This window comes from Megascapheus bottae, chromosome 7 (assembly GCF_031878675.1).
Source record: "Megascapheus bottae isolate mThoBot1 chromosome 7, mThoBot2.hap1, whole genome shotgun sequence".
In the NCBI taxonomy this organism is placed as follows: Eukaryota; Metazoa; Chordata; class Mammalia; order Rodentia; family Geomyidae; genus Megascapheus; species Megascapheus bottae.
In genome coordinates this window covers 47190558-47212168 of record NC_143515.1, presented here as the reverse complement: position 1 = coordinate 47212168, position 21611 = coordinate 47190558, and the positions used below count along the sequence as shown (strand labels likewise).

Sequence of the window (21611 nt, the reverse complement as noted above, 5' to 3'; positions counted from 1 at the left end):
TACACTGAATTGTTTTAAGGTAGAAATCTAATAGGACCTAGCAAATGCGATGTTCTGAATTCAAAAAATACAACAAAGAAGACAGAAAAGACAGAGCACAATTGTAATTCTAGCACTGGAGAGGTCAGCCAAGTCTATGTTTGTGAGACTGTTTGGGGGTGTGTTTGGGGGGGGGGAATTGAAGCAAAGAAGCTATCTGAATCCTTTCTTCATTTTTTTTTTAATTTACCTGAGTATTAACCTGAGTTCTAGTATCATTTATAGTTCATTGGCTAGTTTGGATTTTTTTTGGGTCGGTTGTGGGACTTGAACTCTGGGCCTGGGTGTTATCCCTGAGCTCTTCAGCTCAAGGCTACTGCCTTTCCCCTTGAGTCACAGGACCACTTCCACCTTTTTCTGTTTATGTGATACTGAGGAATCAAACCCAGGGCTTTGTGCTAGGCAAGTAGTGTACCACTAATCCATATTCCCAGCCCCAGTAGCTTCATTTTTTTAAATGGAAGTAAATTAGTATCATATTTATTACCCAATGTGGGAATATAAGTCTCTAAAGAGGCAGTAGAAGAAAAATTTCATTAAATGAAAATGATTGTTAATGTGATTCCAGCCCACACTACCTTAGGCCCGAAGTATTGTTTTAATAAACCTTAAACAAAATTGATACAGATAGAGCAGAAAGTCAGAATAAAATCACAAGTTTTGGGCTGGGAGATTGGCCTAGTGGTAGAGTGTTCGCCTAGTATGCACGAAGACCTGGGTTCAATTCCTCAGTACCACAGACATAGAAAAGTGGTACCATGGCTCAAGCAGTACAACTCTATCCTTGAGAAAGCCCAATGACAGTGCTCAAGCCTTGAGTTCAAGCCCCAGGACTGACCTAAATAAATAAATAAATAAATAAATAAATCACTAATTTTGCAAAACCTGGCCATTGATTGGCACTTCCTTAAAATACATTATAATTAATATTCTGTCTTTTTTGCAGATGACCACTATTTTCCATAATGAAAGAATTTACAGAAAAAAACTAGGGGATTATTAGGGGATTATTCGAATTAAAGTCAAACACAGGGACCAGGAGCATGGCCTATCAATAGAGTGCTTGCCTTGCATGCACAAAGCCCTGGGTCCGATTTCTCAGTATCATATACACAGAAAAAGCCAGAAATGGTGCTATGTCTCAAGTGGGAGAGCTCTAGCCTTGAGAAAGCACAAGGACAGTTCTCAGGCCCTGAGTTCAAGCCAGAACTGGCAAAAAAAAAAAAAAATTCAAACATATCCTCGAGTGGAATAAAAGGTTCTGACACAACAGCAGACTAATTAGTGGAAAAACAAACTCAGTGTTTTTTCTACTCATTTTGCTGATAACTGTTCTGAGAAAGAAAAGTTTAAATTTTTTTCATATTGGAAGTGAAGAATACATTATACTACTATTCAACTTTAACAGATAAACTATTTCAAAAAATCATTTAGTTGAGCCAGGAGTGTAGCCTAGTGGTAGAGTGCTTGCCTAGCATGCATAACCTCTGGGTTCACTTCCTTGGTACCACATACACAATGCTGTGGCCCAGGCCCTGTGTTCAAGCCCCAGAAGTGACCAAGAAAAAAAAAATCAGTTTATTTTTTCTTTCGGAAAATCAGCTTTATCAGGACTTGGAAACTTCCAGTCTATTTTGATTGTGAGTACATAATAACAGATAAACCAGTTCTGGAGGCTGGTGATTCACACCAGTAATCCTAGCTACTCAAGAGATCTTACAATTGAAGTTTGAAGCCAAATCAAACAGGAAAGTCCTTGAGACTCTTATTTCCAACTAAGCACCAAAAAACAAAACAAACAAACAACAACAACAACAACAAAAAACCCAAAAACCAGAGCTGCTGCTCAAATGGTAGATAAGAGTGCTAGCCTTAACTGGTGTGATGGCTCAGGCCTGTAATGCTAGCTACTCAGGAGGCTGAGATCTGAGGATCACGGTTCAAAGCCAGTCCAGGCACTAAAGAACATAAAACTCTCATCTCCAATTAATCACTAGAAAATGGGAACTGGGGCAGTGGCTCAGGGGTAGGGAGGTAGCCTTGAGCTGAAGAGCTCAGGGACAACACCCAGGCCCAGAGAGTCCAAGCCCCATGACTGCACCCCCCCCCCCAAAAAAAAAAGAGTGCTAGCACTGAGCAAAAAGCTCAGAGACAGCTTCCAGGCCCAGAGTTCAAGTCTCAGGATCTAGACCAATAATAACAGTAGTAATAATAATAATAATAGCAATAATACTTTTAAAAGAAAGAAAAAAAGAAACAATTGGTGAGATTCTATCTACCAAGGGAATCCAATGCTATGCTTAAATTTCTGTTTTATGTACAACACTCCACTAACATTAAGTATGAAAGACTAGTAAAACTAATTGTCTACAGTTTTCCCTCCAAAGGATCTACAGGTGAGAGGTAGACCAAGATGGTAAAGGAGGCCACAAAATCTGTTTATCTAACGTGTTCTATCTAGACTTCACTGCCTCAGGAGGAAGATCCAGGAGCAAAATCAAATCTCCAGATTATCTTTCAACTCCCTTCATTCTCTATATAAACCACACAAATTATCTACCACTCAATAGGTTATATTTACTGACATTTTTCCAAGATCACTTATTTGCTTCTATTTTCTCTAAACTTCTATAATTTGGTACTTCCTTAAAACTGTCTCTACATGGGCCTGGGAAAGCACACTACCACTAAATCACATTCCCAAGCCCATGGATTCAACTCCTCAGTACCACATAAAGAGAAACAGGTGTGGAGCTGTTTTCTCAAGTGGTAGAGAGGTAGCCTAGAGCAAAACAAGCTCAAGGACAGTGCCCAGGCCCTGAGTTGTAAAACAAAACAAAACCTGTGTCTACATGAATACTTCTACTGTATTGCAGGACCAAGTTTTAAAATGTGAGGAAATACCAAGGTTATGGACATGGTCTTGGAGATATAAACTACATAAACATAAAAAATCTATGATGGGTTATATAGTCTATAGACATAATGTTTTATCACATAGACTAATATGTATCTGTGACATATAAAGATTCAGCTTAATTTTAATTATGTTCTAAAATCTATGTGCCAATGATTGTATATATTCCCTTCTTGAATACTTATTTGTTAAATATGACATTTGAAATATGATGTAAAAATCAACGTTAATAAAAATCTTTTTAAAAAAGTAAGGAAATCATCAAGAAGTGTTAAGCTGACCTGCACGTCTCAGAATGAATAAAATGAAGTAAACACTCAAAAAGGAGCCCATTAGCTCCCATCAGAACTCAGCTTCAACACAATGCACACTTCTGAAGATACTGTCCCAGTGCCTCTGAATAACACTCACACTACTGTCTTCTTTAGGAATACACTCACCTAGGTAAATTATTTTCAGAATCTTACAAACTACTCAAATAATCCTTGTAGAAATACATAAACTGGCAGGCATGGTGATATATGCTTGTAACTTCAACACTATGAAACCACTGGCTGGAAGAGCTCAAGTTCAAGGTCAGTCTGGGACAGAGTTCCCAGAAAAAAAGAAAAAGCACAGCAACCAAAAAATACACACCAAATTATACAAAGCCTGAAAATAAATGAAACCATAGAATACCAGAACAACAACAACAAAAATTATTTGCATCCTTATTTACCCCAATACTCATTTTATTCCCCAAAATACTGATTTTTTAGGACCTATTTATAGTCCTAGTGGACTACAGCTAGTGGAAGAAGTTCCATTACTACCCTCCATTCTTCTAAGAAGAAATAATTATGATGATCCCTATTCGGCCAGTATCATATATTTTGGCATTAGTTAGATGTTAACTTATGTAACAGTTTAAAAAAAAAAAAACAAGTTCAACTATAAACAGGTCACTTAAGAGAAAAAAAACACAGCCAAGATCATGTGTGTCATCAAGTTTAAAATGTCAGAGAGCAAAGCAATCCCAAGAGTCAGTTTGCAGCATCTAACCATTATTTCAAAATAACTTTCTACCTGGCAGCACCTGATGTTAGTTATGTATGTAAAAACAGAGAGGAAGCCATTTAACTGCCATCCTGTCCTACTAGACACAAAGCATTCTCCACTGAATAATTTAGCCCTCCTTTTTCAAAGCTATTTTTACCTAACAACCCAAAATAATAATCGTTAGTAGAACTTGACAAACTAGCAACAAATACTTCAGAATATTTGCCACGATTCTAGGTTCATAAATCCAAACTAGGTATGCCTTCACACATTGGCGTAGCCATATATTGTGCCCCTAACACAAGCTGTTTATGTTGCCTCAAATGGCATTCTCTAGCAAATCTAATCCTAGTGATTAAAACAGAGAACTGCTCAAACTAAGCCATTTTATTTTCACTGTGCCTACATTACACAAATGCCTGTGAGGCTCACCTACAAAAAGCGTGTTAACCATTTGCAAAATATTATTCTGCTAGACAGCAGCTCAAATCTGTAATCCTAGCTACTGTGGAGGCTGAGAGCTGAGGATCAAAATTTGAAGCCAAGTCAGCCCGAAGACAAAAGAGACTATAATCTCCAACAGTTGGGGGTGTGGCTAATGTGACAGGGTGCCAACTGTGAGTGAAAAAGCAGAGCGAGAGTTAGAGGCCTTGAATGCAACCTTAGTACAGATTATAAAAAAAGACAAAACAAAAACAACAAAAAAGACATTCTACTGGTTTGACTAAAAGCATTATTTTGTCCGTTGCATGTTCCCCAGCACTTCCTTGTTTTCCATAGATCCACAAACTTCTTCATATTCTTGTCCAAGAGGACGGCTGTTAACCTTGACATTTCAGGGTCTTTGAAGAGGACGAGGTAAGTGTTCCACTTTTGCTTATTTTTAATTAGCAAGGTAATTACTCCCACCCACTCTGTAAGCGTTGAGAAATCTGCCAAAGTCCCCCCCCCCCATAACTGGCACATACGAATTACCTTGCGATGAAATATAAATATAGAAAAGACTATTACATTACAAAACCCTGAGTCATCACCCAGTTCACTCAGCAGATTTGGGTAAACAGTGACTGGTGTCTTCTGTGTTCACTCATCTGAAACCACATGCATGAATGTACAATGTTCCCAGATTTGACATACAGTTAACAAATTGAGACATGGCAAAAATTCTTTCCCCAAAAGTTTCAGAGACAGTAAAGATGTGCATCTACCAAGTAAGGTCTACACACACCTACACACACCACCGTGCTAGTTTTTCCTCGCATGTCAGTGACACTAGAGTTTACAACTTGTTTACACAGAAGAAATCAAGTTGAAAGTGACGAGTAAACTACAGACACGACCGCCCTGCCCGTCGGGATAACTAATAGAAAAGCCGCCACCACCAGCCGGCCGGCCGCGCGCTTCCTCTTCCCTCTCTTCCTTACACCCGTGAAGGTCTCTCCAAAGGCAATGTCACAACAGGGGCAACACACACTTTTCTCAGAATCTACGACCACGTTCCCCCCGCCGGCGGTCTACCCCCACCACCCAGGAATGCGCTGAGGGCAGATTCAAACTCATCTTTCCAACCGAATCCGCAGAGCCGGGACACACACACACTCTCTCTCTCCCCAGTCTGCCCGCGAGGCCTCCTTGCCCATTCACCAAGTTCCCAGGTGTCCACTCGAGACCCGAGAAAGAAGCGGGGATGGCAGGCGATGCCGGGAGACAAAGTGGAGAGGGAAGTCGGGAGACAAACCCTGCCCCGCCTCTCCCACGAGCAAAGCTCCGCCGAGGCTCGCTCCCCCGAAAGGCTCTCCATCTCCCCCGGAGCCTCGCAGGTGGAGAGAAACCAACCCGACGCTTGGGAGGCAGCGGACGGGGAGCCAAGTGGCCTGCGTGGTTGACGGGCTTCGGTCGCGACCCCGACGGCCACTGACTGCCTCGCGGACAGCTGCCGCCCAGGACCAGCTCCGGGGTCCGGCCAGCCGACCCAAACAAAGAGCCGCCCCCCGACGGCCTCTCGTGGAGCCGCGGCCCCCCCGCTCCCCGGCGGGCGGGAGGTCCCGGGACCCCCCCACCCCCACCCCCGCACACTTACGTGGAGAGTTTCCTGGTCCAGAAGAGGCCCCCCGGCCACAGCTCTTGGAGCTGCACGGCCCGGCCCAGGTTGCTCTTGATCTGGGCTAGTTGCAAGTCGGACTCGGCGTCCAGCCGCTCGGCGTAGGGCAGCAGCTTGTTGTACACGATCTCCTTCTGGGGGACGAAGCCCCGCGGGCCCAGCCCGGACAGCCCGCCGGGCTCCGGGGGTTCCCCGCCTCCCGCCCGCTCGGCCAGCTCCATGAGCCCTGGGACGCCCCCCACCCCCTCCCACCCTAGCCCTCCCCGGCCCCCACCCCGCTCCGGGCTCCGCCTCCTCCGCGTCGTCGTCGTTCCCCCCCGCCCCCTCCCCCCGCGGCCGCCGGCGGCCCGTTCGCTTGCGGCCCCGACCGCTGAGTTCTTCCCTCCCGGCCGGCGCGCTGCTGGGCCCCGCGCGGTCCCCGGTTCGTTGGCAGCGGCCGCTCTGCCCGCCCCGCACCGGCTCGGCTGGTGACGCTGCAGCCGCCGGGCCCAGAGGTTCCGGATGGGTCTCAAGTCACTTCCGGGGCGGGGCGACTGGGGTCGGAGGCGGAGGCGGCGGAGGTGGCGGAGGCGGAGGCGGAGGCTCCGGGCGGCGGCGGGAGCTCAGGCGGCCGCGCCTCCCTGGCCGTGGAGCCCGGCTTGGAGCCTCCACCCCCTCGGCCGGCGGCGGCACCGGCCCGGCGCGAGGCGGCCCCACCGGAAACACGAGGCCGAATTCCAACCTATTGTCCGGCTTCGTCCGAGGGTCGCGCGGCCCTGGTCGCAGCCCCTCGGTGAGCAGGAGCTGGCGTGACCTCCGCTCAGGCCGCGGCTTCTAGGCCTCGGGAGTTTGAGGAAGAGTCTACACGGCCTGTCCCTGTCCCTCTTGTTCCTTCTAGGTACTTCATTTTGTCGCTTTAAAGCCTACGCATTTCTGAGATCTAGCCCCCTCCCACCCCCCCGCCGCCACCATTATTCCAAAGAAGGGAATAATCAACTGATATGAGCCGAATTCTCCTGTGTGTGTCCGATGCTCAGTGTAGACTCTTGAGGTGGAAAGTTTATGGGGAGCACCTGAATCCTTCCCTCTGGGGATTGGAAAATCCAGCCCCCGGAGTAGAAAATTTAAAAAGACAAAGCTCTTAATTGCCAGATAAGTACAGGATGCCCTTGGGAACTCTAAAGAGGAACTCCAAACTAAAGGGGTGTCAAGTTGTTTCCTAGAAAGTGATGTTTAAGTTCAGCCGTGGGGGTTGCATGCACAGTTGGTTATCGAAAGAAAGGAGAGCGAATAATTTCAGATCTGAGACTTTGAGGCTGTGTTCCATGAATCCAAAGAAGTTCAGAATGGCTTAGCATTGCTAGCCGGACAGGGGGTGGAGTCGTGAGACCGGAGAAAATGCTTTACCTTAAGGACCAAAAAAAAATATTAAGCATCAGAATGACAAGGTAAAATTTTTGTAGAATCATTCTGTGTAGAGAATGCATTGGAAGAGACAGGGAATGTAGGATCCTGTAAGAAGTGACATAATATTGGTCAAGGTGTCAGGTGAAATTATTTGAGAGTTCATCCGAAGGAATTGATTTGGAGATAAAAGTGAAGACTAAAAGAGATAGCATGGTTTCATTTTCTGCCTAGGGAAGTTGTTCTTCACTGACATAAACAGCAGACACTACTTTGGAGCAAGAATGCCTGAAGGAGGAATAAAAGTGTTGGCATGTGAATTTAAGAGGGTAATCTCAACTGGAATATGGATTCACACATAGCTGGGTAGGAGAGAAAAGGAAAAGTATGAGAAGAATGGGCCCTTGACAGAACTCTTGAGGAACCTCACATTTAAGGATTAATAGAGAAAGGAGAAATAGACTGCAAAGAATATTCACAAGAATCAAAAAGGTACTGGGCTTTGTAAGACACTGGGTCTTACTAGAACCAGAGTTTCAAATAGAGATAGTAACCAATCCTACTGAGATCCAGTGAAATGAAACAAGGTTTATTGAATAGAAAGGGTTTATTGATGAAGCAACGAAGGACAGTTTCACTGGTGTGTAGGAGTGGAAGTCATATCACAATGACAAAAGACAAATATGACGTGAATAGTCAACCTTTTTTTTTTTAAGGTGGAATGGATAGATCAGAGGAAAAAAAAGGAAATATCTGAAATAAAAGAGGAATTTTTGAGGTATGGTCTACTTACATGTATTTAACTTTCTGAGAGCTGTGCATACTATTGAGAAAAAGAGAAGGTACTTGAGTGAAGATACAAGACTTGGAAAGACCTGAGAGTCTGACAAAGGAGAAGAGAATGTTATGTTATTATTGAGTATCTCTGTCTGCCAGTATTTTATCTCTAACTAGAGATAATTGAGTTGATAATATTTGGAAGATAGTGGTTAAAGTATATGATAGACAACTAAGTGAAGAAAAAGTAGAGGGCTGATTGAGAGTAATATAAAGACTTAGATCCTGATGACTTACAAGGAAATTATGAAAATTAGCATGAGTGAGGGTTCTAGAAGAACAGAAAATCTTTGTTTTAAGATTTCAAAGGCCTGTTATCCTACCTACTCAGATGGCAGAGATCTGAACATTGCAGTTCAAAGCCAGTCCATGCAGGAAAATCCTTGAGACTCGCCTCCGTTTAAGCATCAGAAAATCAGGAGTGGCACTATGGCTCAAAGTACCAGCCTTGAGTGAAAAAGCTCAGGGACAGTGCCCAGGCCCTGAGTTCAAGCCCCATGACCAAGAACAACACAAAAAAAAATTCAAAGAAGGAATTGCAAGTGGTGCCAAGATATCTTGCTATAGACACCTGGAAAAACATATGTGTGTGTGCATAGTGTGGCCTTACTTATTTTCTCCTTTCAGTTTAGCTCCAAGAATTTTATCACTTCCAGGTGGAGAGACTCAGAGAAAAGCCTCCCCATTTCCCTTAAGCCACACCCAGTCAGAGACTTTTCTTATCTCACCCTTCAGGCAACAGATTGTAAGCTTCCTTGAAGTCTTAGAGAAGTTGTCCTTCAAAGAAAATATTCTAAAAGGAGAGATTCCTCTTCAAACTGAAGGAATTGACAGGAATAATTATTAATGCAAACTCTGTCTTTATTTATTTATTTATTTTTGCCAGTCCTGGGCTTGAGTTCAGGGCCTGAGCACTGTACTTGGACTTTCTCAAGGCTAGAGCTCTACCACTTGAGCCTCAGCACCACTTCTGGCTTTTTTCTATGTATGTGGTACCAAGGAATCGAACCCGGGTCTTTCTGCATGCTAGGCAAGCACTCAACCACTAGGCCAAACTCCCGGCCAACAAACTCTGTCTTTAATGCACTTTTGGCCCACTAACTGGCACACTTAGTAGTAGTGAATAAAAATTAAAGCCTGTTTGCTGCAAGAGGACTGGACTTGGTTGCCCCACTCACCTACCAAACATGAAATCTTGAGTTTTATGTGATAAGAAAAAATCCAAAGTAAGCCAGAGGCTTGTGCCTGTAACCTTAGCTACCGAGGAGGCTAAGAACTTGGAATCATGCTCCAAAGCCTGCCAAAGTAGGAAAATCCCTAAGAACTTTGATTTCCAATTAGTCACCTGCTGACCAGGAGTTTGACCTAGTGATAGAGTGCCAGCCTAACATGCACAAAGGCCAGGGTTCGATCCCTTGGTACCACATACATAGAAAAAGCTGTGGCTCAAGTTGTAGAGCTCTAGCTTTGAGAAAATCCAACGCTTGAGAAAGCCCAAGGACAATGCTCAGGCCCTGAGTTCAAGCCTCAGGACTGGCAAAAATAAAAAAGGTAGAGTGGTAGAGTGCTAGCCTTAAGAGGGGGAAAAAAAAGCTACAGGTATAGAGGGTAGGCCCTGAGTTAAAACCCCAGGACAGGCAAGTAGTTAAATAACAGAAGGCTAAAAACAGAAAAATCAGGAGTTTGAGGCCAGTATGAAGTACATAGTAAGATCTTGCCTTAAAAATCTCATTCTTGAATTCTTTGTTAATCTGTTTGTGATATGCTGTGTTTCTTAACAATAATCATATTTAGACATGCTTTCTATAATCTCATGTTCTTAATGTTTCTGTTATATTTACTCATGATGAATCATTTACTTTTGTACATTTTTGTACCCTGAATCAATCTACCTCAGAAGTCTGTATGGGAATCAAATGTGACCCAAAGAAAGTTTTTGTTTAATTCGTTTGCATTACCTCAGCTCTGGGACCAATCATTATTATGCTCCTTTTTTAGCTACTAATTAGGATTTCTATCCTATGTGAATATTGAGCCTAGGAATTCAATCCTTAGAAAGTTCTGGTGTGTGTGTGGGGGGGGGGGGGGTGCCAGTCCTGGAGTTTGAACTCAGGACCTGGGAGCTATCCCTGAGCTTTTTTTTTGTTTGTTTTTGATATCAAGGCTAATTTTTTATTAAAGAATTTATTAACATTGAGTTTTACATAATATTTCAAATGAAGTGTTTAACAAACAAGTATTCAAGAAGGGAATCTATATACAATCACTGGCACTTAGTTTTTTTTATTTTTTTTTAATTTTTTATTGTAATTAATAAAAGAGTTACATGATATTTGCCAGATAGAAGGTGCATTAATTCACATATATTGATACCCTTTCACATGTCTTGCTACCCATTACCCTCCCCCCACCCCCTCCACCCATCTTGGTTTTCCCCCCTTCCCTATCAAATTTCAAATAACCAAATACAAATAAATTCAATATATCAGATAACAGTGAGATACTGTAACAATATGAGATACCCAAGGGACAGCAAAGGAGATGAGAGACAACATAGTACATTAAGGACAACAATCATTCGTTATATGGCTTTTGTTTCAATATCCTGGAGGTCCTTTCAATTAGCTTCATACTATATGGCCTTATGTATCAAGATTTTGCTCTATTGCGGATCTCTGCTAGTAGAGCCCAAGATTTCTACTGATTATGACAAATGAGGGAAACCATTGAGCCTAAGTTCCTTTGAGTCTGGCTTACTTCACTTAATATGATTTTTTCTAAGTCTTTCCATTTCCTATCAAATGGGGCGATGTCATTCTTTCTGACAGCAGCATAGAATTCCATTCTGTACAAATACTACAACTTGTTGATCCACTCATCAACTGAGGGACATCTAGGTTGGTTCCATATCTTTGCTATGGTGAATAGTGCTGCAATGAACATTGTTGTGCTAGTGGATTTAGTATGCCCTTGTTTCTGGATAGTTGGGTAAATGCCAAGTAGTGGAATTGCTGGGTCATAGGGGAGCTCTATGTTTAGTCTTTTGAGGCACTGCCACACTGCTTTCCATAGTGGTTGAACGAGTTTGCACTCCCACCAACAGTGTAGTAGTGATCCCTCCTGGCCACATCCCCTCCAGCATCTGTTATTATTCGTTTTCCTGATCCTGGCCATTCTAACTGGAGTGAGGTGGAATCTTAGAGTTGTTTTGATTTGCATTTCTTTTATGACCAGAGATGTTGAGCATTTCTTCATGTGTCTATAGGCCATTTTTATTTCTTCTTCAGAGAAGACTCTCTTTAGGTCTTTGGCCCATTTTTTAATGGGATGGTTGTTACTTTGGAGATTAATTTTGGAGTGATTCAATATTTTGAGTTGTTGATATATATTAGATATGAGGCCTTTGTCCGTTGTTTGGTTGGTGAAGATCTTCTCCCACTCTGTAGGCTTCCTAATTAATTTACTAGCTATGTCCTTTGCCATACAAAAGCTCCGCAGTTTAATGCAGTCCCACTTATCCAGCCTTTCTCTGATTTGTTGTGATTCTTAGTCCTTATTAAGAAAGTTTCGACCTGTGCCGAGGAGGCCTAGTGTATCTCCTATTCCTTCCTGTATAGTTTTCAGTGTGTCAGCTTTTACCTCCAGGTCTTTGATCCATTTGGAGTTAATTCTAGTGCAAGGTGACAAAGAAGGATCCAACTTTAGTTTTCTGGCACTTAGTTTTTAGAACATAATCAAAATTAGGCTAAGGGTTTGTATATTATGGATACATATTAATCTATGTAATAAAACATTATGTCCCTGAGCTTTTTTGTTCAAAGCTGGCTAGCACTCTATCACTTAAGTCTAAAGCTCCGCTTGTAGCTTTTTGGAGATGAGTCTTATATTAGCTGGGCACTAGTGGCTCACACCTGTTGTCATAGATATTCAGGAGGCCAAGATCTAAGGATCACAGGTCAAAGCCAGCTTTCACAGAAAAAATCCTATGAGACTCTTATCTCCAAATAACAACCAGAAAACCAAATGTAGCACTGTGGCTCAAAATGATAGAACGCTAGTCTTGAGCAGAAAAGCTCAGAGATAGTGCCTAGGCCCTGAGTTCAAGCCTCATACCGACACAAAAAGAATCCCAAGTACTTTTCTGTCCAGGCTAGCTCTCCTAAGTAGTTAGGATTCCAGGTGTGAACTACTAGTGCCCAGCTGAGAGTTCTGATTTAATGCAACTTTTTTTTTCAATTTTTTCCTTTAGATCCAAAACTTTAGCTTCTGTCTCATGGTATTAAAACACAAGTCATTCCCTGTTCCAGTAATACTACCCCAAAGCTGTTTCAGAGCACGCATACTTATCACTTTGGCATTTGGAGATTTCCTTTTTGTGTGTGTGAGCTCTTCTATGGATATCATTTATAGTTGTTATGTTTAACTCAGCCATTCCTATAGAAGATGGTTTCTCCATTTGGCTCAGGCTAGATGCCTGGAAGTGGAAGAACATTAAGGAATAAACTTGTAACTTTAAAATATTAGACATCATTAGGAGCAAAAGGGAGTAATTACAGATGACTAAGAGCTTTCTTGAAGTCCCCATCAATGTACATGGGTAAATATCAGCCTATATTTGATGATTGAAAAATAATTTGTTCTTTATTATTTTTAACTTTATTGTCAAGATGATGTACAAAAGGGTTGCAGTTGCATATGTAATGTCCTTTATTTTAAGCACATATTTGATGTCTAGTTGCAAACAATTTTCCAGCACCACTGAAGTTCTTTGTGTTTTTTCCCTTTTGACAAGCTATTAATAATGTAGGAGGTGACAACTTCCCTCATAATCAAATATAGTAAAGAGATGTCTTATATTTTTAATGGTAGCTGAAGAAATTCACAATAGAATCTGTGAAAAGATAATAACTAATGCACAAAGAAGAGGTACATTCTTTCCAACAACCCCCAGTTTTTATATATAAAAATAGATGAGCAAAGAATGGGATTGTCTGCATGAATAGTTTGAATAGCTAGCCAGCAAGACACTCACATTTAATCACATCTAATGCTTGAAATGTTACTATTTGTAATCTGTTTCTTTGTACTCAGCAGAATCTCTTTTGAAATGTACAGACTTTTAAAAGGGCAATATATCAAATCATAATTTTCCAGAGTGAATTATATGTTCATTAATTAAAAAAACATTTATTATATGTCTCCTCACTGCCAAATTGAGATCGTAAAATGAATGACCCAATTCTTATCCTCAAGGAGTTTAGTCTTATAGATTAACAGAGATGTATATACATATGTTAAAATAGCAACCAAATAGTAGGAGTGAACTCTTGCTTGTAATGTTAGCTACTTGGGAGATAGAGCTCTGATTAAAAAACAAACAACAACAGAACCAATTGATGAAATTCTGTGTCAACAAATGACCAGGTAAAACAGTGTGCCCTGCCTTCTAAGCTAAAGGGGAAGCACAATGGCAATGGTGTGCAGTGGCTCATACCTATTATCCAACCAACTCTGGGAAGCACAAGTAAAAGGATCACAATCCTACCTGGCTCAGGCATAAATTGAAGCCCTGTTTAGAAAATAGCTAGCCATAAAAAGAGCTTAAGTGGTAGAGCACTTGCTTAGTAAATGTAAGGGCCTGAAGTCAATCCCTAGTACTCCCAAAGAGAAGTGGGGGGAAGAAAGGAAAGGAGGGAGAGAAGGAGAGAAGTATGAAATTGTAAACAAGTAAACACTTGAATTTCCGTACATCTTAAAGTCTCTAAGAAAAAATACTCTTCTGATTTTTGATCATCAGAAAGAGAAGATATCAAAAAGGGAAGATGATGTATAAGGAAAGAGAATTAATTTAGAGTGGTAACGAATGGGAAGAAGTACATGTTATCCTTTGAAATTGAAGAAAAATGTAGAGGTATAAGTAGAATCACAAATTTGGGAATCAAAAGATGAACAACTTTTTATGGCTTACACATACCAAACAAAATATAAGGCCACATTCTCAGCTGGAAGTTGTGGAAAAGCTATAGAAGATGGGAGAAAAAAAAATCGGAAAGTTAGTTTGTGAAGAATGAAGAAAAGGGGCTGGAAGCATGGCCTAGTGGTAGTGTGCTTACCTACCATGAATGAAGCCCTGGGTTCGATTCCCGGGAACCACATACACAGAAAAAGCCAGACGTGGTGCTGTGTCTCCAGTGGCTATCCTTGAGCAAAAAATTTCAAAGGACAGTGGCAGAAAAAAAAAAAAAGAAAAGAATTTGGGAAAAATGAGAAGACAGAGGCTGGGGAATTACTAAGTAGTAACAGCACTAGAATAAGCTGACGAAAAAGTCATGCTAGATGAAGACTATAGAATGTTTATTAATGAGTGGCAATCATTTGGATTCTATCATTGAAATGTTGTAACCTACCAAGATTTATTTAAAAGGGAAAACACTGTATTCAATACCAATTAAAAATAGAAATGAGGGCCAGTAATTTGGCCCACTGGTAGAGTGCTTGCCTCGCATGCACAAAGACCGGGGTTCAATTCTTCAGTACCACATACGTAGAAGAAGCTGAAAGTGGTACTGTGGCTCAAGTGGTAGAGCCCTAGCCTTGAGAAAGACCAAGGACAGTGCTCAGGCCCTTAGTTCAAGCCCAAGACTGGCAAATAAAAAAAAAAAGAAAGAAATAAACAGACTTTTATCTAAGTTTTTTTTTCAACAGTCATGAGATTTGAACTTTGGGCCTGGGAACTGTCCTTGAACACTTCAGCTCAAGGATACCCCCCTACCCCTGGAGCCACAGTGCCACTTTTGGATTTCTGGTGGTTAATAGTGTTCTGGCTAGCTTTAATCTGTGATCCTCAGATCTCAGCATCCTGTGTAGCAAGGATTACAGGCATGAGCCACAGCGCCTGGCTTTTAAGATTTTATTTTTTTTGCCAGTCCTGGAGTTTGAACTTAGGGCTTGAGCACTGTCCTTGGGCTTTCCTCAAGGCTCGCAGTCTACCACGTGAGCCACAGCACCACTTTCAGCTTTTTCTGTGTATACAGAACCAAGGAATTGAACCCCAGTCTTCGTGTATGCTAGGCAAGCATTCTACCACTAGACCAAATTCCTGGCCCTAAGTATTTCTTCATTAACTCAAAGCACTGTAGAATATAATTTTAATTCCAAAATTACTCTAGCACTGAAAACTGAAACTCAATGACCAAAACCAACCAACCAATCTCCTCCAGCCAACCAATCTCCTCCAGCCTAACACACACACGCACCACATTCATTCCCACAATATACTTCTGACATTGCACAGAGGTATCAAACAAAGCAGGAAGGGTGATTATGTTAAGCTCTTGGTGTTAGATGATCTGTCCTGTAGTTTCTGACACACTCAATCTAAATAACACTTTGGTATATTTTGTGATCATTCTTTATATATTTCAGTACTGCCATGATAGGAGTGTCTCTCCATTTTCTCACAAGTTTCTCATGAAAACAAAGTACAAAATCTATTCAGAGGAAGTTTCAAGGGTCTTTGGCATCTGAAGGACATACCTTTATGTACATTTCTGACTGTCATATTTGCTAACCTCCAGCTGCAACACTTGTTTTAGAGCATTGTTCTGCCCCTCCCATCGATGCCATTATTACTTTCAGTTGTGAGATGAAAATGTTCTCTCTCTTTTTTTAAAGAAAGTATGCCTCTAAATAAAGAATGTCTGAATTCAATTCTATTTTCTATTTTCCAGTTAAGTGAGAGAAAATATTTCAGCATGTAGAACATTCATCAAACCTACTGTGACCTTGGTGTTTCTCTCAAGGCATAAGTCATTGTCACAGTTTTTAGTTTTGTAATTCATAAAATAATTTGACTTTTTAAAATACTTCCTGGAGGGAGGGGAGTGGGGAAAGATAAATAGGAGAAAATGAGGGAGGAGGTAACAATCTTTAAAAGGAAAGGCTCTCATTACCTTACTTTTATAACTGTAACCCTCCTGTTCATCACCTTTACATAAATAAAAAAGAAAATACTTCCATTCACAATATAATTAATTTAGCATTATCAATTTATGGTTTGTTTTTTTTTTTTGCTAGTCTTGGGGCTTGAACTTGGATACTGTCCTTGAGAAAGCTCAAGGCTAGTGCTCTACCACTTGAGTCATAGATCCACTTCTGGCTTTTTCTGTGTATGTGGTACCAAGGAATCAAATTAGAAACAATGCTGTTTTTTACTTAGCAACCACTCCAGGATTTAATGAGGAGAAAAGATGAATAAGGGAAATGGTAAAAAACCACCATTACAGAAATGCAGTGTGTGTGTGTGTGTGTGTGTGTGTGTGTGTGTGTGTATCTGAGAAAGTTATGGAAGATGTATATAGGTGTGTGTTATTCAGTCTTTTTGTGTTACTGTGATAAATACCTGAGGAAAAAAAATAAGAAGAGAAACAGTTTTACCCAGCTGACAGGCTTTATATATTTTCAAAACCATCCCAAATATCAAACACAGCAGAGGGAGAAGCTAGTAGAACAGGACATATGCTATACTAAGTTTCATGACTGCCAAAACCCAGTAAATTAATTAAACTCCAAATCTGAAAATTCATGTCTAGTCTATTTTCCATAACAATTGTATTCAGATCCATTGTCCAGTCCCACATTTCAGAGGTCTTACAATAAGACTTGTTGGCACCATTAAATACTTCAATAATAAGGTGTAGTCAGCATGAGATCATCTCCTCCATAACAAAATTCCTAGGGAAATTTAAAGTGTAAATATTAAAACCCCATACAAATTCAGTCCAAAGTAATTCATGTTTGAAATCAAATTCACTTGCTCTTGAGATTTAAATTTCAAGTAAATACTTAGAATTCATTATCTCCTTATTTTACTCAATCTTAAATAGATTTGGAAGTTTTTTTATTTTTTTTTGAATAGCTGCAGTTTGGACAGAAAGAAATTGTATTATATTAATATCAAGTCTCTCTTTAGACTTCTTGAGAGTCCAAAAGTAAATATGACACACAAAATTACTATAGCAGAGCCTGGGAATGTGACTTAGTGGTAGAGTGCTTGACTGTCATGCAAAATCCCTGGGTTTGATACCTCAGCACCACATAAACAAAAGAACCTGAAAGTGGCACCATGGCTCAAGTGGTATAGAGCTAGCCTTGAGCAAAAGAAGCTTGGGGACAGTGCCCAAGCCCTGAATTCAAGCCCCAGGACTAGCCTACACATACACACACACACACACACCAAAAATTACCATAACAGTGTTCCCACACCCAACAATTTTAAGGAAAGCTATTCCTCCAGCCTCTCATGTAGTTATTCCAGGAAAAATTATGTTTCTAAAGTCCATTAATTAGTGTTTTCAAATTACAGACCAGAGACTAATGTTAGGAGAGAGAAGGAGAAACATCCTAAGTTTCAGCTTTACCAAAATGGTTACTCTTGCATAGGCTTTTGTGTTCCCTATCTACTTATTAGGAGAGGTCAAATTTAGCACTTTGAAATATCCATTTTTCCTAGAAATTAGAATTAAGAAAATTCTTCTGGCTCAGAGTGGCATTTGACATAGTGTTGTCTTCTTATGAAATCTATAAATTTACAGAATTTGAAGACTATCAGTCATCATTAGAAAGATAATGCTATAGCAATAAAGATACGCAAAACATTACTGGCTTGAAACAACTCCTGTTTATATTTTTCCTTCATGTTACACTGGCAGGAAGTAATCATACAATCTTCCTCTAAGGAATTACATTGATGCAATCAAGAAAAGTTTTTCTACAATCATCCTCACAGGGACAAGAGAGGGTGGCAGATTGTATCTTTGTGCTTAAAATTTCTGCACAAAAGGAGGACAAATCTCTTGTGTTTATATCACTTCCTCTCACAGTCTTTTGGCTGAAGGCTTTCATATAGGCCTGGAACTGGTGAAGGCACCAGTGACATACCTGTAATCCTAGCTACTCAGGAGGCTGAGATCTGAGGATCCATGAGTCTTATCTCCTATTAACCACCCAAAGGCTGGGTGTGGAAATGTGGCTTAAGTAGTAGAGCTCTATTCTTGAGGAAAAGAAGCTTAGGGACAGCCCCCAGGCCTTGAGTTCAAGCCCCAGAATCAGCACAAAAGAATAAAAGAAAAAGAAAGTACAGTTACTCCAATCCCATACAGAGTTGTTATATCAAAGTCTGGGTAGAGAAATTTAATGGGAAAGAAATGAGGGTGGTGATATAACTAAATGCTACAATTTTGTATCCTGATGACTTGAGAGCCAAAACAACCAGGAGATAAAAGAGTGGGAAGATTTATAACCTGCAACAAGCAGGGTGGTCACTGGAGTTACATACAAGGTAATGCTCTCAGGAAAGACAGCATGGGGATGTTGTTTGGGAACCCTTATTCATGTTCATATAGGAAAAAAATTGTAGAAGCAGGAACATTTGATTTTGCATCTGTTTGTTTAGGGGTAGCAGAGTTTGATATCAGGACTTTTCTCCTGTAGGCAAGTGGGCTACCACTTTAAGTATGCCTTCAGCCATATTCCTTTTACTTTTCACTTAAGGTCTTGGCTTTATGCCTAGGTAGTGCTTGGACTAAAATTCTCCTACCTATGCATCTCTTTTGTAGCCGGGATTATTGAGATGGGGTCTCAGTAATTTTTCTCCCATGCTGGCCTCAAACTGTGATCTCCCTATTCCTATCTCCGAAGTAGCTGGAATTATAGATGTGAATTACTGCTGGGCAGGCCCAATTCTGAACATGCTCACTTTAATGTCCTAGTCAGCAAGAAAAATGGGAGACATATTTCTTGACATGGTTAGTTCAAGGTCATGGAGTATGTGTTCAAAAAGAGAAAGGTGGCAGAGATAAAAATTTCTGGGCATGCTTAGCTCAAAAGAATAACCAGCCAGATGCCCGTGCTTTACTCTTACAATCCTAGCTACTTCAGGAGGCTGAGATCTGAAGATTGCAATTCAAAGCTAGACTGGACAGAAAAGGCTGTGAACAGACTTTAGCTCCAATTAATTACTAAAAAAAACCAGAAGTGGAACTGTAGCTCAGATAGTAGAGCACTAACCTTAAGCATAAATGCTTAGGACATACTTGGTGCCTGTGCCTCATGACTGTAATCCTAACTACTTGGGAGGCTCACAGTTCAAAGCCATCCCAGGCATGAAAGCCTGTGAGATATTTTTTTTTTTATCACCAATTAACCACCAGAAAACTGAAAGTAGCACTGTAGCTCAAGTGGTAGAACAGGAGCCTTGTGCTGAAGAGCTCGAGGACAGCACCCAGGCCCAGAGTTCAAGCCCCATGACCAACAACAACAAAAAAGGCTTAGGGACAGTATTCAGTCCCTGAATTCAAGGACCAACTCACACACACACACACACACACACACACACACACACACACACACACACACACACACGCACGCACACACACACAATATAACCAGCAAGTTTACTGTAGGGGCCTAAAAAAGTGAGCCAGAATGGCCTCCTCTGGTTCTTCATTAACTTTCTCCAAAAAGTTTCAATCAAGGGAAAGGGAAACAAAGAGAAAGCAAACAAAAGGATGGCATTGTCCAAAAAAAGAAATATATTCTTTATCTGACTTATAAAATGATAACCCCTCTTTATAACAACTTAATAACAAATAAAATTACCTTTTAAAAGTTTTAACCAGGGCCGGGAGTTTGGCCTAGTGGTTAAAGTGCTTGCCTAGCATGCACAAAGACCCGGGTTCGATTCCTTGGTACCACATACTTACAAAAAAAGCCAGAAGTGGTGCTGAGGCTCAAGTGGTAGAGCTCTAGCCTTGAGAAAGTCCAAGGACAGTGCTCAGGCCTTGAGCTCAAGCCCAGGAATGGCAAAAAAAAAAAAAAGTTTTAACCAAAACAAAACATTTAGTAGTAATGTCGGAGTTGTTCCTAAAGTAGCCTGCCTCAAGCAAGCTAACATTGTTAACATTTGGCTTTAATTTCAAAAGAACAGTATGTAATCTATCACAAACTATCATTTTCTGTCTGTGTCACCTCCTCCTTCTGCTCCCTTTTTTTTTTTTTTATTCAGGAGAAAAGTAAAGATCAAGGGATGTATAAGGCTTCACATCACTAGTAATCATGACTAGTTGGTGACTGTTGGCTCAGTAGCCTCTTCTCTCATAGCTTAGCATGCTCCTCTCCTAGGCAGCACTAGGCCCATTTCATAAAGACAATAAATAAACGGCCTCCACCCCCTTTATCTTGAGATGTCACTCCTCTGGGGCAGCAGGATCACCTTAGGGTGACCTTCAGCTGCAAGACACCTTATCTGCCACTTGGGCAGCAGCCATAAATCCTATCCTGCCATGATGAAGCCCCTGGTCCACACATTTAGGTTCTTGCCTCCTAGCCCCTCCTAGCTCCTGTAGGTTATATAGGTCACCTCAGACAATCGCCAGCACTTCTATCTTGTGAGAATAAACTTTTCCTTTGTTCTTTGTATATCTGAATGGTTTTCTGGCTAAGTCTAATATAGTCTAACAGTAATAAAAAAGCATATGAAAAGTACCAATAAATTGTTAAATCTTTGGAACTTGTGTTGTCTCATCTTAACATCAAGAATCAGGCTTTTTTTCTTTTTAAGTAATAGCTTATGAGAAGAATATAATGTAATACTTCTGTTCCTTTTTCATTTTTCATTTAAAATTTTTGATGTTGCTGACACGTTTCATTTAAATATAATTTTATTTCCTCAGATATTCGTGAATAAAACATTCTCTCATGATGTTCTCTGGCAGAAATAATATTCATTGGCACTGTTTGATGACATTTCAAAAGTGTCTGCTGCTTCTTCTATTCTTAGATTTATTTTATATTTTTCTTCACGAATATATAGCATCTTTTTTTTATAGCCTTCCCTCCTCTTCATAATCAAAGAAGGAAGAAAACTCTGGCATGCAGTGCTTAACCTTTTGTAAAATTAATATACATTTAACGGTTGATTTTGCTTTCTTTAAATCCTTTTTTATTTTTGCTGATTGTCTTTCCTTTATTGGAAAAATGTCTGTGTCATTTTAGCAGTGAATACTGCTGCTGGAACTTTATGGGTATTAACAAATGATATACTGGCAAGGTGTGACATCTCAGTGTATTTTCAGGTCTTTTCTATTACTAACTCCTTTGATATATTTTTTAAAAAGTCAAATCCTTGTTTTTCCATTCTAGGGCATTTTCTCCTTGAGTCACTCAGTAAAATTAATAAATTTGTGCATTTACAGAATTTCATGTGAGCTTTAAATGGTTTCAAAACTCTTCTACTTT

General features: G+C 40.7%; 1 protein-coding gene across 2 annotated transcripts in view; it reads right to left on the bottom strand.

The window, feature by feature from the left end:
- Positions 1-6345, bottom strand: part of Psme4 (proteasome activator subunit 4) — a 99179-nt gene extending 92834 nt beyond the window's left edge. For both annotated transcript variants that reach the window (XM_090336925.1, XM_090336926.1), the window contains exon 1: positions 6075-6345. In XM_090336925.1, the coding sequence (XP_090193051.1) occupies positions 6075-6316 (242 nt within the window). In that variant the 5' untranslated portion in view covers positions 6317-6345. The remainder of the gene's footprint in view (positions 1-6074) is intronic.
- Between the last annotated feature and the right edge of the window lie 15266 nt (positions 6346-21611).